At 39.7% G+C, this 12009-nt stretch overlaps 1 protein-coding gene across 6 annotated transcripts in view; it reads left to right on the top strand.

Moving 5' to 3' along the window:
* LOC126297856 (ATP-binding cassette sub-family B member 6) overlaps positions 1 to 12009 on the top strand; it is a 114508-nt gene that overhangs the window by 6182 nt on the left and 96317 nt on the right. For 4 of the 6 annotated variants that reach the window (XM_049989123.1, XM_049989125.1, XM_049989126.1 and 1 more), the window contains exons 2-3: positions 7032 to 7358; positions 10737 to 10936. In XM_049989123.1, the coding sequence (XP_049845080.1) occupies positions 7062 to 7358; positions 10737 to 10936 (497 nt within the window). In that variant the 5' untranslated portion in view covers positions 7032 to 7061. Of the gene's footprint in view, positions 1 to 1238; positions 1383 to 7031; positions 7359 to 10736; positions 10937 to 12009 lie in introns of those variants that run through there. The other 2 variants (XM_049989122.1, XM_049989127.1) reach the window with 2 other exon arrangements.

The following is a 12009-nucleotide window of genomic DNA, read 5'->3' as shown; positions in this document are numbered from 1 at the left end:
TCTGCAATTTCAGAGCAGTGAAGAGCAAATGCAGACAGACAGATTCCCATTCAAGGAAGGTGGATAACTTGGATAAGCACCAAACAGTGTCACAAATCACCTACTAGAGTCGCGGATTCAGGGATTCCACAGGATACTTGCAGCAGGAGGCTCATGGAATAAACACTATATACGCTCAGAATAACTACTACACTGGAATCTAATTCTAAACATTGGTTGCACAACAGAAGTCAGTGTCTTAAGTCACAGGGTGAGTACTAACAGAAGTAGTGCAGCACTCAGTGAGAAAAACAGCCATGTCGGAGCTTACCGAGGCTGACCATGAGTGACACAGTGTCTGCACCTCAGCAATGTGACTGAGAACTCCCACTGAATACAAAAACATAGATTTTTAAAGAATTGTGACAGCACACTATTTCTCCCTACCTGTTGTCAGCCAACCAATCCACTGCACTTAACAAGCTTCAGCCAATCTGGTGAGTTGCTCTGCACCTCCAGGCAGTTCTGGCAACCATATTTAGAGTCCTCTTGTACTTTTACTTGGTAGGTAGGGATGCTTCTTGATTTTACATTAACAAACTCGAAGTTTGGTATGAACAGCGTTCAGTTGCTAGCTGAACATCACCACCACTCCCATTATGGCCAGCAACAGCAGTATTGTATGTCACTTGGCCCCACCCTCCATCCCTCCATCCTTTTGAGACTGACTGTTGCTGTAGCAGCATTCTAACCTGTGTAAACCCACTGACGTTGCAGTTGTTAGGAGCAAGTATCGAGCTTGCTGCCTCTGCTAAGACATGAATTGTCACGGCCATCTTCTACTGTGATGCCTTAAGACAGCATCTAGGTGGTGGATGGAGTTACCAGTTAATTCTCTGAACTGGAACTTCTCACCTGGGACAGCTGCCCAATGTCTCAGCAATTTGCAGGGCTCTAGTGTTACTTTTTAGCTCCGTGAACCTAAACACTACTAATTTTGCCTGCTCTCTGCATTGTTTTTCTGATTTCCTATCTTGAAGTGCCCTTGATGACTCCCAACATCCCTAAGTGAAACGATGTAAAAGTCATTAAGTTGTCAGTGTATGACACATGATCTAACAGTGATGCTGAACTTTTTGATTTCCTAGTAGCAAGGTTTGCCATTTGTGTCATATTATAAGTGTTAAAAAGGTTTAGGACGTTATTAGTTATTCCACCCTCAACACCTGTGTTAATATTCACGTCTACCTATAGGCCCTGTTATATTATTAGATATGGGGGCTGAAATTCTTTCCAGGACTTCTGTTAATTTGTTGAAGGAATTGTCCACATTATCACTTGGTGATTGGTACGTGCAAAGAATGATTAACTCTTATGGATGGCTAGCTATGTTAGTTTGAAAGGTAATGCAATATTTTACATACACCAATTGTGATATTTATTTATTTCTTCTGTAGCTGTAAAGTGTGCCATCTCTGGTATAAATCTGTGATTGACTACCCTTTAAGATAGTTCTGCTGTAGTAGCAGTTTGACATTCATATGATGATAGCACTATATTCAGTATTTCATTGCCTCTGTGTCAGTGCTCTGTAATGTATACCACTGTGCTGTTCAGAGAGTGTAATTAAAATTCAAGCTGATACTTTATTTATAAAAGACTACATATTTTGATGAAGAATAAATAATTCTGCCCAAATTTTTGTGGTGTTCATGCAGTCTGGTGTGGTACATTTTATCTTCCATGTACATGTTGCTGAAATTTCTTAACTGGTTGTGACAGTTGTAAGGGAGGGGAACCAGTTGTCATAATTTATCTTACAAAAAGACCTAGTCATCCTACCCACGACAACAGATGTTTGACCACACATACCTGTTATAATCTCAATAATGAATTCTACCAACCTTCCCTTCTCAGTCCTGCTGAGGTGCAGATCATTCTTAATGTGTCTGTGTCCCAATAGTTCACACTGGTACCAGTGCAATGTGCACTGCCTGGTCAACAATTAGCTCTGCACTTATCTGCCATGCAGCACTGCTGAGCAGAGGCAGATTGTGCCACCGGTACAACTCGACTGTGCACTTGTTGGTGAAACCAGTTAGGGAATCTATCTTGCTAAATCACAGTACTTTCAGCCCAGTACTCCGCTTGTAAGTGCTGGTGACCTAATGCTCTTCACCTAACGTCAATCAGGGGACCTAAAGCTGTGCAACAAGCAAGAGTGCGTGCTGGGCTCACAGTGTGTTAGATGATGGTTCAAATGTCCATCTGGCTATCCAGGTTTAGGTTTTCTGCAATTTCCCTAAATCGCTTAAGGCAAATGCTGGGGTGGTTGCTTTGAAAGGGCGTGACCAATTTCTTTCCATCATCACTCCATAATCGGAGCTTGTGCTTCACCAATAATTACCTCATTGTCGATGGAACGTTACTCTAATCTTTCGTGCTAAACCTCTGCCACGACTGCTACCTAGGAGCAGTAGCGTCGTCTTCATAACATTAGTGTTTTTCTAGCTTTCCTACTCATTGGCTGAGTCTGCTGCACAGTGATTTCTGTTTGCTCAAAAGCCTTCCAAAACTCTGTCAAACTGTCTCTTACATAGGATCCTGTCTCTCTCTTCCATGTTTCCTCTACCCCACCAGCAGGCAGATCATTCCGTTTTCTTGGTGTGCTCTTTCCACTTATCTACGCCTCTGTATTTAACAGTGGAATTAATTTTACACACTTAATGTTGACACTTCTACTTTTCAATTCTTTGAAAGTTATATTGACTGTTCTGTAGGTTGTATTTGTCCCTTTTTTATAAGTCTTGAAATTTTTTCTACAGTTATTTTGCTTTAGCTTTCTTGCAGCTCCTATTAATTTCATTTCTGAATGGTATAGAGCATGGTATTCCTTTCTTTAATTACCGTGAGGGTGGAAGTTGTCAGTGAACCCAGAAGGTAGTGTGAATTAATTCTCTCCTAGTTTATAGGTTGGTACATTACTGCTGTTCTGTTCAAAATAAAATCACTCTACAAGAGCATATCAAATATTGTATTATTGTTTTGTTAGAATCATTGGATATACTCTTTATTTCTCCTTGGCTGACAAATCAGCTTTTCGTATTTTAGGATTTCGATGGTTGTAGACAAAACTTCCAGGCCAATATAATACAGGCTGTAAATTTTTAAATGCTGAATTTACTGTAAGTTATGTGGTGAATGATGATGGGAAGCACAAGTAAATGGCAATCCATCCACTTTTTTACTTCCTTTGATACTTGTAGGGAGGCTATTGTTAAGGGGCAAAAGGGGCATTCATGAGTTTCTGAAGCTTGTCCACAGAAACAACAGTTTTCCCTCCTACAATTAACTTAAAGCCAATTGCAGACTTAAAGTATTACAATTCTTATGTACTTTTTCTTTTTTCCCCCCTCCCCCCTCCTCCCCTCCTACTGTAACTACCTAATGAGGTTTGTTCTTTGAGAAGCTACACTGGCACAGATTTGAATTTCACACTAAACATGCAGGTTCTCCCTATTACCAGTGGAATGCATCAGTGTACAGATTGTGGTAAGCTATAGGACAAAGTTTAGCAATATGACGACGTTCATACCAAATTACAGGTTGATGACCCTTCAGTTCTTATGGACTGCTGTCCAATGGAAACCCCTAATTGTCAAATTTTCAGAATTTGTCTAAATTTCTGTTCTGTAGTCTGAGATTGGTTGTGTTGTGAATGTCCAGATTTAGTCTAGCGGATTACAAGGAATTGTAAATGTGATTGGGAAATCATGTTGTTTGCTTTGACAGGAACATTATGCTTTCAGTGGAAAATGTCACATTTTACAGAGGCTTCACTAGAATACTGCATATCCTGGGGTGTGATGATCTAAAAAGCCAAATGATTACACACTGTTATTTCTCGCTGTATCAAATAAAGAGAGACTTCATTAGTGTACTGTAGGTACTATGTAAATTAGCTTCACTAGCTCTGTACATCTGAAGCCAAAAGCGTACATTAAGTCGTGCTTCATATTGTTTGAGAAGTCACAAATGGAAGTTCTGAATTTTGTTATTAAATTCCAAAGATAGTAGTTTTACCATTTAAGTTAGTTGTATTTACAGAATTTTTTAAGAAGCTCTATTAATGGCAGTATGTTGAGCGAAAATCTTCAGTAATTACCACAAGACCAATACTGTTGACCAATAGCTTTAGCAGTAAAGCACTGGTCACCTTGTTCAGATCCGTGATGGCTGTCTGCAACTATAATGCACACTAGTGCTTGTGTTTCAACTGTACATCACCATACCAGTACAGGCACCTAACAGCAAGTTATGACACTAACACTGCTAGCCCATACTGTAAATAGCTATCCATCTACACTGGCTCAGGTAATGGAAACTTAAATATAACCACCATGTATTGAGAGTTTTGTGTTTTTCTTATGTTGATGAGTTTCTTGAAAAGAGAGAGACAGAGTTTGAGATGGAGAATAGAGTGGGTATGACCTATTACACACAGTGATATATAATTTACAATATCTGATAAATACATTATTTTTGTAGCATTTTCTCATTATTTGCCTTTATTCCTTACGCATTACCATCAACCTTGAAATAGTTCCCTTGTTGATGGGCTCTACACTCTTTAATGTGTTTCCCATTTTTAAATCTCACCATTAGCATAGAGTGTATGACATGTTATGTTATTTCTCACTTTAGAGAACAGAAAGGTAAAGTGACAATGTATGTAGCAGATGGACAACATTTTTCAGAAGTCAATGTGGCTGGGCGGATGAAAATACTTTGATAGGAATGATAAATTTGTTGTGGTATCACAGTGTTCATGTATCCAATGTGTATGAATAGTGCAGTTTTTAAAGAAATTATGTCATCTAATTCCTAAAATTTTAATGTGTTGATGTGTATGAATATCACTGGCGGTTGTGAAATGTAGACTGCACTTCAGTACGTATTGTGTCGGTCTCAATGGACAAAATTCACTTCAAAGCAGTCTGTCGATGTCCTGGTTTCCATTCAGAAAACATTTTTGTTTCCCGTAACATGACATACTGTGAAGAGAAGACCTACTTACTAACTTTCATGCTGGCCATTTTCAGTGTTCTACAAATGTGAATACCATAGAGCTCTTACTGAGAAGATCTGATACCATTAAATTGTCTACTTGTCAGCATCTGCCACGTTGTAAGATACTCTGAGGACATTTAGTATGTTTCTCTGCTACAGTTTCCTGGGTTAGTGGTTCTGTTTGACCATTTGGTCGACTTGGAAGTTCCCATTTGTAAAAGTGTTGTAGTTATGAGATTTAAAGATTTTTAGGTTTGTGATGGTACTGTACCACCACTTCTTACCACTGTCACAAACATCCTTACCCTTATTATCCATTTGAATGCCCCATTCCCCCAACAATAGTGGTAATCATTTCTTATCCTTCCACTGACATTCTTTCTCTCTCCCCTTTTGTTTTATTGTGTACGCCTTACAAGGAAACATTACCAAATCGAGTTCATATTTTAAGGAGAAAAATGAACACTGGGAAGACGTCAACTACAGCAGTTGATCTTATATGAAAATTTAGTCCCTAATTCTGATAGAATGTGGCTGTGCCCTTCAGGAAGTACAGCTTTTAAATGTTGCACACACCAGTTGTGCGTCACTTATTCTGTCTCACCGAAGGCACCAAATTTCCGAACACAAAGTGTTGCACAGCGGAGTGACAACTGGAGCTGCCCTATTCATGGGGTCTTGAACATGAGGGAAGAGGAGGAGGGGGCAAATGGACACATCTCCTTGTTGTGTTTTGTAATCTTGTACAAGAATGCATGTTTTTCTGAGAGAGAAGTAGTAAAGAATAGGAGTATGTAATATGTCAAAATCATGCACATATACATGTAATACTTTTTAACAGTGGCCTCGTATTGATATTCTTCAGATAAAAAAATAAAAAAACCTCAAAAACCAATTAAGAAATGCAAGTAACTAAAAAATAATTATGGAATGTTGTTCACGGTTTTTGATTTAAAATTTAATCCTTCCTATCATGTTGAAGAATAGTGCATCTCTTGCAGATATACTTCCCTTAACTATGTCAGCTTTAAAAACAAAAAAAAAAAAACAAAAAAATGCACAACAGTGGTAGTAATAATTAAATAGCACTGTGGTGAATCACAATATAAAAATGCTGCAGGTTAGAAACCACACAATGTGATAAAATGAACAAAGCATGTTATCAGTGTCAACAGTGTTTCATAAAGATCTTTACTCACTCCGCTGTAGAGTACTTAGGCGGCTGCATTGGGGCAGAGCAAGTGACAAACAGTGTGCTTGACAGTTTAAAATCTGTACTTCCAGAAGGTCATAACTGTGTACTATCAGAATTAGGCACCAAGTTTTTGCTGAGGTAAGTAGAGTGACTGCTTGCATAAAATGGGAAAGTCAGGTTCGGGTCGCGGCCCGGCACAAATTTTCATATATTACTAGTAAATCATATAGTCATCATACAGTCGTATTCACAATTTGCGAATACATATCGTAATTTAATATGGCTGTCAGTTGTCAGCAGTATCTGTTCCTTTGGGCATGCATGCATTTATTTACTGCCATATGATGGTTTGCTCTTCTCTAGCACACTATTGACGTGTTAATGATTTTAATTGATGTAATTTTATTTTTCAGCAGGGACAGAACAGACAATTTCATTTAGTATATTTGTAACACATACAGCAATGCCAAGTAAATATCTACAAAATTAGTTCTCTCTCTCTCTCTCTCTCTCTCTCTCTCTCTCTCTCTCTCTCTCTCTCTCTCTCTCTCTGAACTGAACAATGTGGTACTTTCATTACAACAGTGTTCAAATCTGCTTGATTTAGGTTTTTCATGGTTTCTGTAAAGAGATTAAGCAAATACCAGGACAGTGCCTATAGAAACGTGTCAGGTTGTTTCCCCATTCTTGTCATTCTATAACTGTCTCTTAACATTTGAAACTTAGTTGTGGTAATTGTAGAAATTGTGATCTTGTTTATTTTTTTATTATCTGTAATTTTTTTCAGATAATAGCTGAGGCATAAACGAAGATCGGAATGCTGTACTGCCCACCAAATATTACTCTTAGCCAAGTATGGCTCCACCCTGGTCTGTCACCATGTTTCACAGAAACAGTTGCAAGCTGTGTTATCAGTGGACTAGTTTTATTACTAGGAGGATGGCGACTGAGACTGTACAGACGTTATGGAACACTGGTGGAATCAGCACTGCTTCCGAAGTCCAAGTTGTTTGTAATTCAGATTTTGTTAATGTTATTTTTGCCAGTATTGGCAATAATTCGATTTGGTTTACAAGCCACTGTAATAAATGATGGTTGCATATATGGATATATGGTGAGTATCCCAGTTTTTGAGCTATTTATATCTTGTGTTAGCATATCTTGAAATTTATAAAGGACACCATCCACATCACTTTCTCCCAGTACTTTAACTTCTTATTGCGTGTATTAACACAATGAGTATGTTTGTTCATCCTATTGGTGGATGTCCAGGGGTGGTAGGTTCTAAGACAGAGCAGAATATTGAGATACAGTGTTTAAGAAACCTATTTCACTTAACTTTAGTTACAGCAAGCCCAGACCATGATCCAAGGAAATTCCTTGAGATAGCCTGGTTCGATATCCTCGACGATGACAGAGGATAATGGACAACACTGAGACTAGACAAGCAGAACTCACTGTCAGACTGGCTGGATATTGGTGCAACATCCTTTAGGACAGCTCCACTGAGGAGGCAGCAGCCGGAACTTTTTCTTGCCCACAGCCCAATATTTGTCTTGCCAATAGCTGGAAACATCAGCCAAAAAATGGGCTATAGGGTGCAGACCTATGTTCAGGGAAGGAACATCTTCTGGTTTCATGGCGGCCCACCAGACGATGGCAAGGTAAAAGGGGGGGGTCGTTCCCACTGTTGGTGTTCCTAACACTGCAACAATGGCAATGGTACTATGTTCACATCTGTGGCTCTCATCCAGCACTGGTGGGAAGGAGTTGAAGGCAGCTGAGGCTGTCCTTTCTACGTGATGCACCACGAACTCGGAGGCGTGCTGTGTGTGGTACTCAAACCGTTACTCTTGTGTAGAATCAAGTACTCAGAATGGCAGTATGGAAACAGGTGGTGGTGGTGGTGGTGGTGGTGGTGGTGCCATTAAGTTTTCTTGCGCAGCAGTTCAGCTGTGATTTCCACGAGTTGCTGTATCTGGACAGTCTGAGATACTGACAGTGCTTGCGCATTACTGGTCGTGATGAAACACACAAAAATAATGCTTGCAAACAGAGCACAACCACTAAAGAAAGCTCGGATTAGTATCACTAGAAAGAACAGCCTGTGAAAAGCACAAAAAAAGCAGTCAGTTGAAGGCCCAATGTTCTGAAAGAAATACACACAATTAATACTTGCGCCAGTTGTTTCTACAGTGAGAAGTAGAACTTGGTAGTGACCAAATGTAGTTTTCCATTTCCAGATGTTTGGTTGTCTGGATGGTGGGTGCAAAGGAGTGGGTGGGTTCCAAGATGGAGAGCAGAAAAATGGGCTGCATCTGTAGTGTTTGATCACTTCTCTTACTGACCTTGAATAACAGCAAGTCCAGAGCACACTTCAGAGTCCTCAAGAAATGCCATTTAGATAGCCACAATATCTACAGAGGCTAATTGGCAACGTTTACACTAGATAGGTGGAACTTGACGAACAGATGATATGGAATTCGGTGAGGCATCCTTTTTGTCAGCTCTGCGGTGACACTGGCCTGTGGGCTGAAGGTGTGCCTTGGAGCTGGCCACATGTTGGCACTGCAGTCACATGAGTTACTGCCAACTTCTAGATGTGGGCTGGTGGAGTGTGGTATTGATAGTGCAGGATATGTTGATAGCACAGGATACCATGAGAGGAAGTTACATTTTTTAAATAAATTAAAATGGAAAATTGTGTATAATATTACACAAAATTTGGTACTTAAATTGTAAGTTGTTTTAACCAGACAGTGAAAGTAGAAACATGTTCATTAACTATATGACTTCATGTTGTTGTTTAAACGAATGTCAGTACCTACGTTCCAGTAAACATTACTTAATTCAAACTGTACATTTCATCATCAATGCCGACCTTTGTGGGTTTTGTGATGGTGCCTGTCCTTTAGGTAGCTAGGTCAAATTATGATGGTGGAAAACATTTTCACCATCATTATTTTGCCACCGAGCAGAACAGAGTTGGTGGGATAAAGTTTCTGGTAAGCATACTTTGTGCCAGTGTTTAAGTTTGAATTTAAAACCTCTCTGAAGTGTCTCGTGAAATGAGGCCATGTGTCTCTGTTGATAGTGATCCGTCTGTTGTGTGGGGATGTTACACAAAGTGGGCCCCTCAGTTCTGTTAGTGAGGGCTAGGCTGTATGTTGGTACCAGTTTTCACTGTCCCCCTTTTCTTGTCACCAGGCAACATAAACGTGACACCACACTGCATACATATGTTAGCCACCTAAAGCCAACATTTGCACTTCAGACACGATTCTCGTACACTGCACAGAAAGGGGCTATTAAATGTGGAGCAAGAAAACAGTTTCCATTAAAGCAGTTGACCAACTCTTTGGGCCCTTTCAGCCAACAATGCCTTAAGTCTCCTTTCTTTTTTGTGTCTTAATTGGTTTTGTTGAAAATGTTACACTATCTCAATGGGTGTAACATACTACCAGTCTTAAACTGTGTATAGATATAAAATTGTATAGGTAATGTTTATGCCATCACATTTTCATTGCGAAGAGAAATGGGAAAGAACTGTGTGGCATTCTAAATAAGTAGCACAAAAAATGATACCATAAAACACACAAACTGGCCAACAAGAATTTTTCACTGCTTATGTGAGAATATACACGTATCTCCCAAGTAACTAATAGAAATTGGACAACTTTAAATCATAAGTTTCTGCTCCTAAAAGAAAAAAAAATTATTTGGGTTTCATAGTTTATCATGAGAACCGTAAAGAATTGGGACCCATTCGGAAATGTGAGAATACAGTTCAAATTTGTTGCATTTTCAATGGCATTACCTGTATTGTAAAATTTCTTAGCAGACAATTGTTTCTTCTCGTGCTGTAAGTGTAGATTTGATGTTGATTAGCTGAAGTTCCTCCTGGGCCATGCCAAATGATCTGTACCTCAGGGAACTCGGATGATGTAAGTTGCTTGTAGTTTCAAATCAGTTATCTTGACAGGTGCTGTTTGATTATGCTGAATAAATGACAAAAATAATGCATTTATTCACCACACAAATGCATTCTGAAGAAACAGTTTCTGTACCACGTTCTTTTTGTATATTTTTCTGATGTGTTCATGTTTTGGGCATTGCATTTTATACGAACCTTATTAAAGTCACATTATCTTCTATGATGATGTATTGAGTGCAAAAGTGCAAGAAATTGTGCATGGTGCAGGGATTGGTAGTTAACCTTCAGTCTGTTGTGTACGTGTAGCTAGAAGGGCTGACTATTGTCCCATTACACATTAGTGATAACTGACTGAGAACAAGTACAATGTGAAATATCTAGAAGTTGAAGTCTGGGACAGTCTAATGGGGAAGGCAGGCCATTTCTTTCGCATATATGCACAACTCCACATTACTTACTATATATTATTTTATTACAAAGCCTTAATTGCATTTCTGCTGTAGTGACATATGGTTTTGCACAACTCCACATTACTTACTATATATTATTTTATTACAGATCCTTAATTGCGTTTCTGCTGTAGTGACATACGGTTTTGCATTGCGCCTACTCATGGATGAGCGTAATTACTTGCTACCATCAGTTCCACCATATGGCCACAGTCTTACATTGCTGCTGTTTTGGAGTTTAACATTTGTGAAGGAAAATATTGTATTTGTTGACATTCATAAACTTGATTCGTGGTTTGACTTCGCAAAGTAAGTTGCCATGCCTTAGATGTAAGAATTAATTATAAAGAATTATTCAGTTGTTCACCTCCTCTTAATGCTTTCCGTCATTGTTTTTGTGTCATGTCTTAAGTGTTTATTAAGTGTCAGTCTCTCTCTCTCTCTCTCTCTCTCTCTCTCTCTCTCTCTCTCTCTCTCTCTCTCTCTCTCTCTCTAGAATCAGATAATCTTCATATGGATGCAGTATTTACAGCCTCTCAAAACCCGTGAAGTGTGTGGTATAAGATTCAGGTTCGTGTCAGTGGAGGGTAATGGTCTCTACATCCTATGTAGTTGATAAGCTGGAAGTTCCTCCAGGGTCATGCCAAATGATCTGTACCTCAGGGAACTCTGCTTTGGCTGGATATCTCTTTGGGGTACCTGAAGTTCCCGAGCTGGGGACTGTGAGCTCCCATAAATCCTTTTAGCTATAAACTCTACATCATTTGGCAGCCACCATGGGACATGATGGTGGACTGGACCTACTAATCCAAAGAAAGAAAGTAAGAGAAAGAAAAGAAATGGAGAAAAAATCACTCCCAGTGGATTTGGGCGGAATACTGGTTAGCATTCACACCCAGGCACCAGAGAGGTCATGGGTGGATAATCCTCCTGAATAGCCCCAAGGGGCTCACAGTTCTTTCATGAATTTGTGCTTGGTGCACAGGAGGCCCGAGCTGTTGTGGCCCATTCTTCCTTCCTGGGTTGGATTTTGTTCCCGATGCCCCTCTGTCCCTGTCGTTACTCCTTGCCTTCTGCCACCTTCCCCTCTCTCTGTGTTCTTACTTACGTTGACCTGGATGTCGTCTTGGTTGCCTGTATTCCTTCTGATTTTGTTCCCCTTGCCTTTTGGTTTTGCTTTTCCTTTTCATCCTTCCTTTTTGTCAATTTTGGTCCCCCTGTGGGGTTTGACCTCCACTTCTAAATTTTATCTCCATAGTGTGAGTCATTTAGGGAAAACTCTGTCCCTAGCATCTATGGCATGGATACCTCTCCCCCTCTGCCTCCCTTCTTCTTTTTCCCATCATAGACACAGGAATCGCACTTCTGATGCGTGAACTGTT

Source organism: Schistocerca gregaria, chromosome X (genome assembly GCF_023897955.1).
Source record: "Schistocerca gregaria isolate iqSchGreg1 chromosome X, iqSchGreg1.2, whole genome shotgun sequence".
Taxonomy (NCBI): domain Eukaryota; kingdom Metazoa; phylum Arthropoda; class Insecta; order Orthoptera; family Acrididae; genus Schistocerca; species Schistocerca gregaria.
The sequence above is the reverse complement of the archived record's forward strand: the minus strand, read 5'-3'. Positions and strand labels throughout refer to the sequence as shown.